Source organism: Marmota marmota, unplaced genomic scaffold (assembly GCF_001458135.2).
Source record: "Marmota marmota marmota unplaced genomic scaffold, marMar, whole genome shotgun sequence".
In the NCBI taxonomy this organism is placed as follows: Eukaryota; Metazoa; Chordata; class Mammalia; order Rodentia; family Sciuridae; genus Marmota; species Marmota marmota.
The window spans coordinates 44,458,250-44,469,982 of NW_026000174.1; the positions used below are offsets into that span (position 1 = coordinate 44,458,250).

The 11,733-nt window shown below is 35.5% G+C and overlaps 1 protein-coding gene and 1 non-coding gene across 3 annotated transcripts in view; both read right to left on the reverse strand.

Annotated features, from left to right (window-relative positions):
* Fbxo3 (F-box protein 3) overlaps positions 1–11,733 on the reverse strand; it is a 32,464-nt gene that overhangs the window by 19,770 nt on the left and 961 nt on the right. For both annotated transcript variants that reach the window (XM_015477755.2, XM_015477756.2), the window contains exons 2-3: positions 8,311–8,400; positions 5,835–5,998 (exon numbers count right to left, since the gene is read on the reverse strand). In XM_015477755.2, coding sequence (XP_015333241.1) covers positions 5,835–5,998; positions 8,311–8,400 — 254 coding nt within the window. The remainder of the gene's footprint in view (positions 1–5,834; positions 5,999–8,310; positions 8,401–11,733) is intronic.
* On the reverse strand, positions 1,213–1,351 carry LOC125612188. The gene has a single exon (XR_007342528.1). It is a non-coding gene; the product is annotated as a small Cajal body-specific RNA 21 (non-coding RNA).

Sequence of the window (11,733 nt, forward strand, 5' to 3'; positions counted from 1 at the left end):
AAAAAAAAAAAAAAAAAAAAAAAGAAAGAAAGAAAAACTAAAAGGAGCTGAGCAAGGTGGCTCATGCCTATAATCCCAGGGATTTAGGAGACTGAAGCAGGAGGATTGAAAGTTTGAGGCTAGCCTCAGCAATTTGGCAAAGTCCTGTCTCAAAAAATATAAAATGCTAGAGATGTAGCATCATGAATTTAATTCAATTTCTAGTACCACAGACAGACAGACAGACAGACAGACACACACACACACACAAATTATTTAGGGAAAAATAAAATATTCCCAGATGGAAACATGAACATATAGGTAGGAATGAAGAACAACCAGAAAAAGTAAATATGAAGGTTATTCTAAAATAATAGTGAATGTATATAAAGTGTTTTCATGGATTTTAAAACTACCGAAAATTAAGATCACAAAAATTATAATTCAAGGGATTGAGGTTGAGTAAGGTCCTAACATGGTCAAGGCTCTGAGTTTGATTCCCAACACTCCCCTCCCCAAAAGACTATAATACAAAAGGCAGGAGGAAGGTGAACTGGAATGAAAGTACTCCAAAGTTCAATTTTAATTGTCCAGGAAGTGGTAAAAACACTGATTTACATTTAGTCTTTAATACATCAAGCATGCACATTTTAACATCTGAGGTAAGCCCTAAAAATGAAATATAAAAGAGGGAAGGAATGGAACAAAACATAATTAGGAAGAATATAAAGAACAGTGAACATGATATTTAAATTCAAATACATTAGTAAAACACTAAACACAAATAGACTAAATAATTTAATGAAAAGAAACTGACAGACAAGGTTAAAATGCTTAGCATTCCTAGCCCCACAAACAAACAAAACCCCCCAAACAAAAAGACCACCACACAATTATATACAAGAGATAAAACTTTACATAGATACAGAAGGGAAAAAAAATGCTGAAATAGCTCTCCTAAAATCGCACAACTTTAAGGCAAACAGCTTTATTGCAGCTAATGGAGGGCTTTTCTTAATGACAGAAAGGTTAAATTCACTACACAGGTCATATAATTCTAATTTTATGAACCTAATAACACAGCTTCGAAATATAATTTTTAAAGTGACAGAACCAAAATGGAAAAAAAGACCTATCTACAAGCATACTGGATATACATGTTTTTTTTTTTTTTATTGCTGTTATAAGTAGCAGCTTAAAATACCTCTTTTTTTTTTTTTTTGCTTTTCAAGTAAATATGAGGCTAGGACAGCCCAGGTAAGGTTCCTTTCTTAAACATCTCTCCCATATAAGAAGACACCTGGCCTCTTTACTTTAGGCTCGACTGAGGGGAAGTGGAACAGGCTGAGTCTACCTCCAGGAAACTGAGCCAAGACATTCATTTATGATTTCAGTTTCTGTAGGTCAGAAGCCCAGCCACGACTCAACTGGATCCTCTGTTTAGGTCCTGCAAGGCTGAGATCAGGACTGCTAGCTCATTTTATAAATCTTTTGCCTGGGATCTTCATCCAAGTTCACTGATTATTGGTATAATTCTGTTCTTCTGGTGGCACTCCCACTTTGAATCTCTCTGGCTTCAGGAAGGGCCAGTCCTTTTTAAGGGTTCACTTGATTAAATGACACCCACTCAAGATAATTTCCCTTTTGATAAAGTTGAACTCAAATTCAACTAATTTGGGATTATATCTGCAAAATTCCTTCACCTGTTTCATATAATAATGGCCCAATCGCAGGTGTAAGATCAATTCTATTCATAGTATTGCCTACAATCAAGGACAGATGACTATACCAGGCTTTGGGCTGCCATGAGCTAAGAAGTTTTCCTCTGTTGCTCCCTACCACTATGATGTTTCTGCCTTGGAATCAGCCAATCATGGACTGAAACCTCTGAAACTATGAGCCAAAATAATTCCTTCCAGGTATTTGTCAGAGCAATGAAAAGCTAACTAATACTACCATTAAACACAACAGCATTTAATCTCACAACCAAAACAAAAACAATTCATATGAAATACATACTTAACCATGCAATTTATATCAAGTTCAAAGAGAAAAAAAATTCCTGGCATTAGCAATCAGGACAGTTGGTTGACTCTACAAAAAAGGCAAGAGATATCAGTAGGCTTCTAGGTAGAAATGAGACTCTTCTTTCTTGATCTGGAGAGTATTATGAGGAATATGTTCACTTTGAATAATTCAGTGAGTTGAGCACCTGTGATTTGTGCACATTTCTGTACATTCATTAACATCATTATTGTACCCATGTATGATATGTGATGGGAGAGGTAGTTCAATTCTGCAAGAATCTTTCTGAACATCCATAATTCCAGTCTAATGTTGAGTAAAATATCAGACAAAACCAATTTGAGGAATTTTCTACAAAATACCTAATGAGTATTTCTCAAAATTGTCAAAGTCATAAAAAGACAAGGAATGACAGAATGAGAAACCGCCATAGACAATTACAGAAACATGACAACTAAATACAGTGTGCTATTCTAGACAAGATCCTGGAACAGATAAAGGACATTAATAAAAAAAAAAAAACCTGGGTAAATCCAAATGAAGTCTAAGGCTTGGTTAGTAGCAACATATTAATGATAACTTTTTAGTTTTGATAAATGTCCCATATGGTGGAATATTAGGAGTAACTGAAACTGAGGGATATATAGAACTATCTTTGCAACATTTCTATAAGCCTAAAACTACTCTAATAAAACAAAAAGTTTATAAGGCACCAAGCTGAATGCCTGAACTAAATAAACTAACATTTGTAGATATTAGATATTTAACATATAAAATTAAGAAACTAAGAAATTCTTGAGAAGAGAAAAAAGTAAAAACAAAACAATACATAAAAAAAGAGAAATGTAAAGAAATAGATATTTATAATATGGTAAAATCGAGATTGAAAGAGGCATGGAATTTGGAAGCCAGACAGTCAGTGTTCTTATCTTGGCTCTACTACTTACAGACTGGAAAGTTATTTCAGCTTGTTTTCTCATCTGCAAATGGGAATAATACCACCACCCACCTGAGAGAATTATAGTGAGGATTATATAAGATTTCATGTGCTTATTTAATAAAGTATTTTACTGGTACTTAACAAATATTCATTCACTTCCCTTCCCCCTTCACCTACTCAAATGAGGAAGCAGTGAAAGGCTACTAGAAGCCAAGAAACCCAGATTGGAGTTCTTCTACCTCCATCACTTACTACTAGTTATAGGGCCTTACACTAGGCCCTTTTTCACCTGCAAAATGAGTGTGCTAGTATAAACTAGGGATTGGCAAATTGTAGTCCACAAGCTAAAAATCCTAGCCTGCTGCCTATTTCTATAAATAAAGTATTATTGGAACCTACCCATACCCATTTGCTTATGTATTGTCTATGGCTGCTTTTCTGAAATAGCAAGGTTGAACAACAGACCATGTGTCCCAGAAAGCCTAAAATATTTACAATCTGGCTCTTTAAAGAAAGTTTGCCAGCCCATGGTCTAAATGATCTCTAAATGCTCTTTCAACTCCAAAATTCTAAACCAACACGTAAGATAAAGATGAAATTTGAAGGTACGCTTCATAAAATGTGTCCCAAGCCTAATGCCTGTTTACTCACCAATCATCCTTCTTATCTGCCACTTCTATAACTTTGAAATTGAATCAGGGAATGAGGCATCTGAGGTGAGCAGCTAGACTCCTGCTAAAATTGTAAACTTCATATGCCCAGAGCTCCTAGAGTTCCCAGCACTGTAGATACCAAGGGTTTTTATCCTGTTCCACTCAAGGCAAGTCCTTGAGAACTGGCACCTGGCAGTAAAGCAGGAACTGTCAAGGAGTTCTCTGACAACCCTACCTCCAACTGCTAGGTACAAAACAGCAGAGCCTAGGAATACCAAACTGAATGCAAAACAACAAAAACAACAAAAAAAAAAAAAAAAGAAAGAAAGAAAGAAAAGAGAAGAAGCTGTCTACATTCTCATATTCCCAATGTCCTAATACTGGACTAGACCTTAAAGAGACTTAAGACATTCTAAACAAAATAGGATAGATCCTCTCTCCCTTCAACCAATTTGGTGGGAGTCAGCCTTATATTCAATACCCAGCTTTACCTTTTGTTTTGTGAAGGAAAACAATGTCATTTTTTTAATGCCTTAGGTAGCTCCCCTATAAAACAAAAATACAGCTGGGCTTAGTGGCTGAGGCAAGAGGATCCCAAGTTCAAGGCTAGCCTTGGCAATTGAGCAAGACTCTGTCTCAAAACAAAATATATTTTGGGGATATAGCTCAGTGGTAGAGTGTCCCTAGGTTCAAGTCCCAGCACTGGAGGTCAGGGGCAGGGGGATAGAATAACCTGTCTCATAGGATTTTTGCAAATTAAGTGAATTCTCACAAAATATTAAATTTAGTGCCTAGCTTATACTTAATAAATAATAGCTACTGCAAGCTATTACCTATTTAACTTATCACCACTAAATACCTGTTTTTCAGAATTATTGTCCTCTTGAAATATTTCATACCACATACCAGCTGAATAATAATATTATTCTTTTCTTCCTAGCAAACATGTTATTAAAAATACTAACCAAGGTTCTTTTCTTCAAAGCTCTACTCTACTCCCTCTCTACTGAAATAATTTTCTTCTACCTTCTAGAAATTCAGTTTAGACACAATGGGTATGAAAGTGATACTTGCATAGGAAATTATAATGGAAATATGAAAGAGAAAAGAAATGCTATTTCAAAAGAGATATTGGTTCTAAATAAAGGAAAACATTTGAGAATGGATTCCAATTTTAGCTTAATAAAACCAAAACGTGTACATTTCTTTCATTGAAGAAATCTGAAAAATGTTGGAAGACAAAGCAGATAAGTGGCAATATATCTATGCATTTTCATTGGTATTAATTAACCAATAAAATTACTATAACTTGTTAATATTTCTTGCTGAAATTGGACAATAATAGTATAGTAGAAAGTACACAGAATTCGGGGGCCAAATAAACCTCAGCTGAAATCTTAGTTTCACCACTTTGTGTAAATATCAAAATAAGCATAAAGTTTTATTATACTGCTCTTATATTCTTAAAGACCCAGGATTTTTCCAAATATTAGATTAACATTTACTTGTACTGAAAATAAAAAGAATGCCGATACTATATGCAAAGTTTTCAAATAAAAAATTATCTGTTGGGCTGTGGGTAGTTCATTGGCTCACTATTTGCCTAGTATGGGTGAAGTCTTGGTTTGATCTCCAGTACTACAAACACACACACACAAAAAAAAAAAAAGAAAAGAAAAGAAAAAAAACTTTCAAAAAGAAATGATAAGCTGGGCGTGGTGGGGCAAGCCTGTAATCTCAGGCAAGTTCAAGGTTAGCAAGTTCAAGGTCAGCCTAAGAAACTTAGCAAGACCCTGTTTCAAAATAAATAAAAAAATAAGAAGAGCTATGGATGCTGCTCAGTTGTAAAGCATTTGCCAAGCATACACAAAGCCTTGGATTCAATCCCCAGCACAAAAAGAAAAGAAATCACAATAGTTAAACAATCTTAGCATTAGCATAGCATTATTAACTTCTTTACATAAAACAAACAAAAAGATGAAAGGAGTTGTTCAGCTTTCTCTTCTAGTAAATAACAATGTGGGTCCCAAGGCTGAACAAAAACAGGGCAGGCTCTACAGCACAGGTGCATTTAATAATATTGGTATTCTGCTTCCTTGGCCAAATGTGACTAGTGAAATTATAGACAAGGTTAGATTAGCACAGTTGCACAGATAATAGATTCAAAGTTACTTAAAATAATCTATTTATACTAACAGTAACCAAATGGGGGGAGGGGGATCCTGCATTTCCAGTACCTTTCAGAGATAAGACCATCCGAGGACACCTGGGCTCCAAATATTTCTTGAGATCATCCCAGGCCTTTTTAATAGCAGCATAATGATCAATGTATCTTCCTACATCTGAGTAAGTATCTATGAAGAGAGATTTCCAACACTGATTCTTCCGTGTTTTCTCTTCCCTAAACAGATTTTAAAAATGAGATTAAAAATCTTTTCAAATAATACCAGGATATATTTTCAACACTCGCCAACACACTTTATTGGGAGTTTGTGATTTGCCTTTCTTCTTCACTTATTTTAGCCACAATGGGAGACTAGATAACAAAAAGTGATACATACCTCAAAAATTGTAATAGGAATTACTGGTGACATGATGGGATTGAGTCACTATTTTCTTACTTTCTACTTAATTTTTTCTAAGTTTTCTAATCCTTAATAAAATATAATGTGAACAGTACCCCTACAAAATTTAAAAAGGTATGTTCTATTTTAGAGAACACTTAGAATCTAATGATAATAACAGAATAAGCCAGAGAATCACAAAGGATTAAAATAACTATATATTTCAACATTTCAATTTGGTATAATTCTGCAAACATTTAGCCACTGAAGGCATAAAAAATAAAGACACTTTTTTTGGAAGAAAGAATAAAGTATAAGTGGGAGAGGACAGAACAGCCACAGAGGACCTGAAGGTCACATACTAATGAGCTTTGGCTTTCTCCTGTAGGAAGTGTAGAGCCACTAAAGGAGTTCAATGGGGAGATTAAAAAAAGCAGAATTGGGGCTGGGTTTGTGGCTCAGTGGTAGAATGCATGCCTAGAATGTGTGAAGTACTGGGTTCGATCCTCAGCACCACATAAAAATAAAATAAAGATATTGTGTGCACCTACAACTAAAAAATAAATATTAAAAAAAAAAGCAGAATTGTGGTTTTAGATTAATAGGGGTATTTGAGGGATATAAACTAGAGGCATAGAGAGGAGTTAGGAAGGTTTTGCAATAGTCCTGGTAAGAGAAGATGAATTGAACTAAGCGAGGTGAAAGGAATAGGAAGACTTGAGAAATATACAGAAGCTAACTTCAGGAAGGTAACTGAAAGAATGTAAGACAGGAGATCAAAGATGATTCCTAATTCTGGCTTGGATGCCTAGACAGATGCAGCTGTCATGAAGACTAGAAACACAAAAGGATAGGTTTAGGACTGGGAAAAGAACAAAATGAGGTGGGCTTTTTTTTAATGGGGGTTGAAGAGAAAAAGGAAGCATCTTTTTATTAATCTAAATTATACATACATATTAAAAACTAAAAAGTACTCAAGAACTGGGTTGGAGACAGCTCAGTGGTAAAACACTCACCTAATATGTATGAGGCCCTGATTCCATTCCCAGAGCCACAAAAAATAAAAATAACAACAACAATAAAATAAAAGTAATTTAAAAGTACCAAAGGACTTGTGGTTAAAAAACAAAAAACAAACCTAGTTTCCCATTCTAAGCCCTACCCCTCAAAGGAAATATAAGTTAATATCTCAAAGTGAAAGATAGTGACAGAGCAATACTTCAAATACCCCCTTCCCAGTTCCTCCTCTGTACATGAGACAGCTCTGTTATTAATGTTTAGTCTGATAGAACTAAAAGCTTGCAGCTTTAAATAATAAATTTCTACTTCTTCCCCAACTTTTGTTACTATCCTTGATAAGAAAGTTGTTAGTATTCCCATCTTTCCTTTCACCTTTCCCAACTCTCACTGTTTATCTACACTTTTATTCTCTCAAATTTGTTAACCTGTGTGGAACAGCCAAGAGAAAAGTCTAGCAGACAACCAGCCTAGAGCCTGGGGTTGGGTGGTGGATGTCAGTGGGGAGACTCAGGTCTGGGAGTTAGGAGCACTCTCAAGTGGTCACCAGGAACTGGAACAACACATGCAGAGTTCACAGAGGGAGAGAATGGTGGGCCAAGAACTGAGAATACCAACATTATCGGCAGGCACAAGAACAGCCATCAGAGGAGATACAGAGATACAGTCTAGAGATATAGAGATACAGTCTAGAGAGAAAACAGAATAGTGTTATAAGGATCAAGTTTTGAGAATGCATGTTCCCCATCAGCTGCTAGGAAGGAGAGAACAGAGGGGAATCAGATGGAGCTGAATGACAGGTACCAAGATACAGTTAAGTAGGGAATAAGTTTGAGTGTTTTATAGCATAGTAGTTTGCAACAATTCATTATATATTTTATAACATTTTATAAAGAATGAAAAGAAGTTTCCGGATACAAAGAAATGATAAATGTTTAAGGAGAGGAAAATACTATTAGCCTGATTTGATTAATATACATTATACACATGTATGAAATTATTACACCACAGCCCATAAACATGTACAATTATTACAAATCTATTAAAACATAAGTTGAAATTTTATTCTAAAAAATTTAATCCCCCCACCCCATTCACACATAAAAAAAATACCTGTTCCCTGAATACTTACTCAGATATCAGCCAATATTTTTTGCAATGTCTTCTCCACAGTGGATCATGACTTGATAGCTGGCTAAGTCTTCGACTGACATAGCAACAACTGGTGGTAACCAAATTCACAATTAGTACAAAATAAAAATTTTAAAAACATTTTTAAAGTAAAGATGAAAATAGTCTTTATTAAATTGTTTTATTCCTTTTACTTATTTTCCACTTGCTATCCTTATAAATACAAAAAATACTTTCTAAATTTTGTTTAATGTGTTAGTATAACCCCTTGTGAGTAGTAAAATCTTAACTATTTTGACTCACACATAAATCCTGAAACCACTACAATTGCAATTTCCAAGAGTCTATTAAAAATAAATACATTAAAATTAGAGTTAACATCAAATCAAGGAGCTTTTCTACATTTATCAGAGTAGTAATTATCAGAATAGCAATTATCTCTATGTATTGGAAGAAACATTCAGGTGTAAACAAAGTGGTTTTCATGTATTTTTCAAGATCTGTAAGATGTATGATACTAAATGTATAGGCCCTTTGCTTTGTTCTAATTTTTTTCTTAAAGGAAAAAAATACTGTAGCTAAAAAATATTCTTTCATTAAAGCAACTATTGGATAGTCCACCCCTAAAAAGAATATCTACATCATTATAGTTCTATTTGGCATTTATGGCTATACAAGTTATCAACTGCCCTAACACATGAACTACAAGAAGCACATGATTTTCTTATTATATTGAGATTTCCAATACAACAATGCTCTAATCCCATAATGCTACCCTACATAATTAATTTGTAAAAAGAACTGAACCTAAGATTAGGAAAGTGGATTTCTATCCTTTAGAAATCATAACTTACAGAAAGTAGATATACAAAGATCTCACTTGGGCAATAACTAATCAACTCATGAAATCTTACATTACATGGAGTTTGTCAAAAGGCCAAAAGCAGGCATGTTAAAAACTGATCTATCTATGATAAACATATCAGCCTTTGATTTTCAAATTTTATAGAAACAGCATCCTCTTCCTTTTCTGTTGAGCTCAGGGAATAACCAAACTAACTTTTGTAAACACAAGAATTCCTCTAATTTTACAAATTCAGGTTCCATTTTCTCTATTCTTGATTACTCTCCCTCTACTTGCCCCAGTAGTTAAACAACATAAAAGAATTGGGAATGAGAACCAAAGGTGACTTTGATGCACTTCAAGGTTGAAAACTACCGCTCTAGGGTCTGATTCAGTTGGCTTAAAGTGAGAGCTGTACCCTAGGCATTGGGATGTTTAAAAAGTGCCACTGTTATAGAATGAATCTGACAAAAATTATGCAATATGCATGTATAAACATACCACAGTGAATTCCACCACTGTTCATATCTATAAAGTGCCAAAGAAAAAAAAAATGAGTAAGCAGGGAAGCAATGGCCCATGCCTATAATCCCAGTGGCTCGGGAGGCTGAGGCAGGAGGATCTCGTGTTCAAAGCCAGCCTCAGCAAAAGCAAGGCACTAAGCAACTCAGTAAGACCCTGTCTCTAAATAAATACAAAATAGGGCTGGGGATGTGGCTCAGTGGTTGAGCATCCCCAAGTTCAATCCCCAGTACCCCCTGCCCAAAAAAATAAGTGAAAGGAAGACCAGTAGAGGATAGGAAGTGGGAGTGGAAAAGAAGGAAGGGACAAAGGGAGCACTAGGTATTGAAATGGAGTAAATCAAATTCCACGCACATATGATTTTGTCAAAATAAATCAAACTATTATAGTTTGGTTATAACTATTATAACCACAATGCACTAATAAAAGAAAAATTTTTATTAAAAAAAAAACTTGCCACTGGTTATTGTGACACACAATGAAGGTAGAAAATGGTGTGTGATAAATCAACCTGGAATGGAGAAACTATGTAACTGATATTATACCAAGAGCCCAGTGAATTAATCCAATCTAAACCAATACAGTTGAGCAAACACGTCCTAAACCTGTCAGTGCTTGGCAATTGGTTGGACATTTGTTAAGTTGGACTATATGGTACAAGGATGAAGCTTAAGTACATGGACACGTCTGCGCATAAAATTCAATAGTATTCAACTCAACTGATTTCCACAAGCATTTATCAAGGGGTCAGGTGCATCTGTTTAAAATTCTGATTGCTACCTAATGCATTTAGAATAAAATCTCCTCCCTCTGGCTCACAAGATCCTACATGATCTCACCAGCCTCAAGTCAGTCTGCCTGTGAGTCACTGCCTACCTCCAACAACACCAGCCTTCTAGCTCCTCCAATAGGCCATGCTGTTAAAGTCCCATCAGTCTCTGAAAACACTGTTCCCTCTGCCAGTACTGCACTATGCCTTGCTTCATATATGGCAGCTCCTTCTGCTGTGAATCGGTTGTCTCTTCTTCCCAACTTTTTAACATAGCAATCTATTTCCTTCCAAGCACTAAGCACCTCTTATGTACTTGTCTTTCCATCTTGCCCATTAGTCTGTAAGCTCCATGAGATACCTTATCTGCCCGGTTCGCTATTGTATCCCTAACATTTAATAGGCTGGCACACCGAAGGTACTCCAAAAAACAAAAATCTTTTGAATAAATGATGAATATAAAGATAAAAACATTTTTTACATTTGAGAACACACCATATTTTTGGTATGGCAAATAAATTCTGTACAGGAAGGAAGAAGGTAAAGGAAGGTCTTAGAGGAATTTCACCTTGTCAGGTTAAGAGGGGAGCAAGATATTTCCAGCAAGGTCAAGAGCTTAAGCCACAAAATGAAAAAGAAGTACACTGCATTTGCTTCTGCTATCTGAAAGGCCTTAGAAAATAAGCCAGATGATAAAAGCCTTATATGCCCCACAAGTTTAGGTTACAATCTGTAAATAAGGAGTAATGAAGGTTTTTAAGGTTTTTATTCATACTTAGAATGACAGCCAGATGTGTCTTGGGACGATCACTCTGGCAGCAATCAAAAGGGGGTGGGGTGTCTAGACAGCAAGAGGTCATAGCAACAGAATATTCCAGATTAAAGCAGTTCGAGCTGAACAGCCTTTCCTGAAGAAAAACTATTTCTCTTCTTTAATACAGCCTGAGTAGGGGAAAAAAATCATTTTTCTAGAAAAATAAAAGCAGTAGCAGGTACTAGTAGAGGTGCCAGAAAGAAACTAGAGATATCCCTCTGAAACCACTTAGCTAGGCCTACCAACATCTAGCTATCTGTTAACTCCAAGTAATATGTATACCTATAAGGACCCTTAATAACACAAACCACAATCATCAACGGCTAGAACCAACGGTTATTTTAAAAAAAAAAAAATCCAAACAGGCCTTGCCTACCAGTACAGAGAGCGACTTTGTCTCCTCTGCAAACATTCATGGTAGGTAGCACAAGAAACTCAAAGCCACGCTGTCAAGGATGTAAACAATCCTTACACC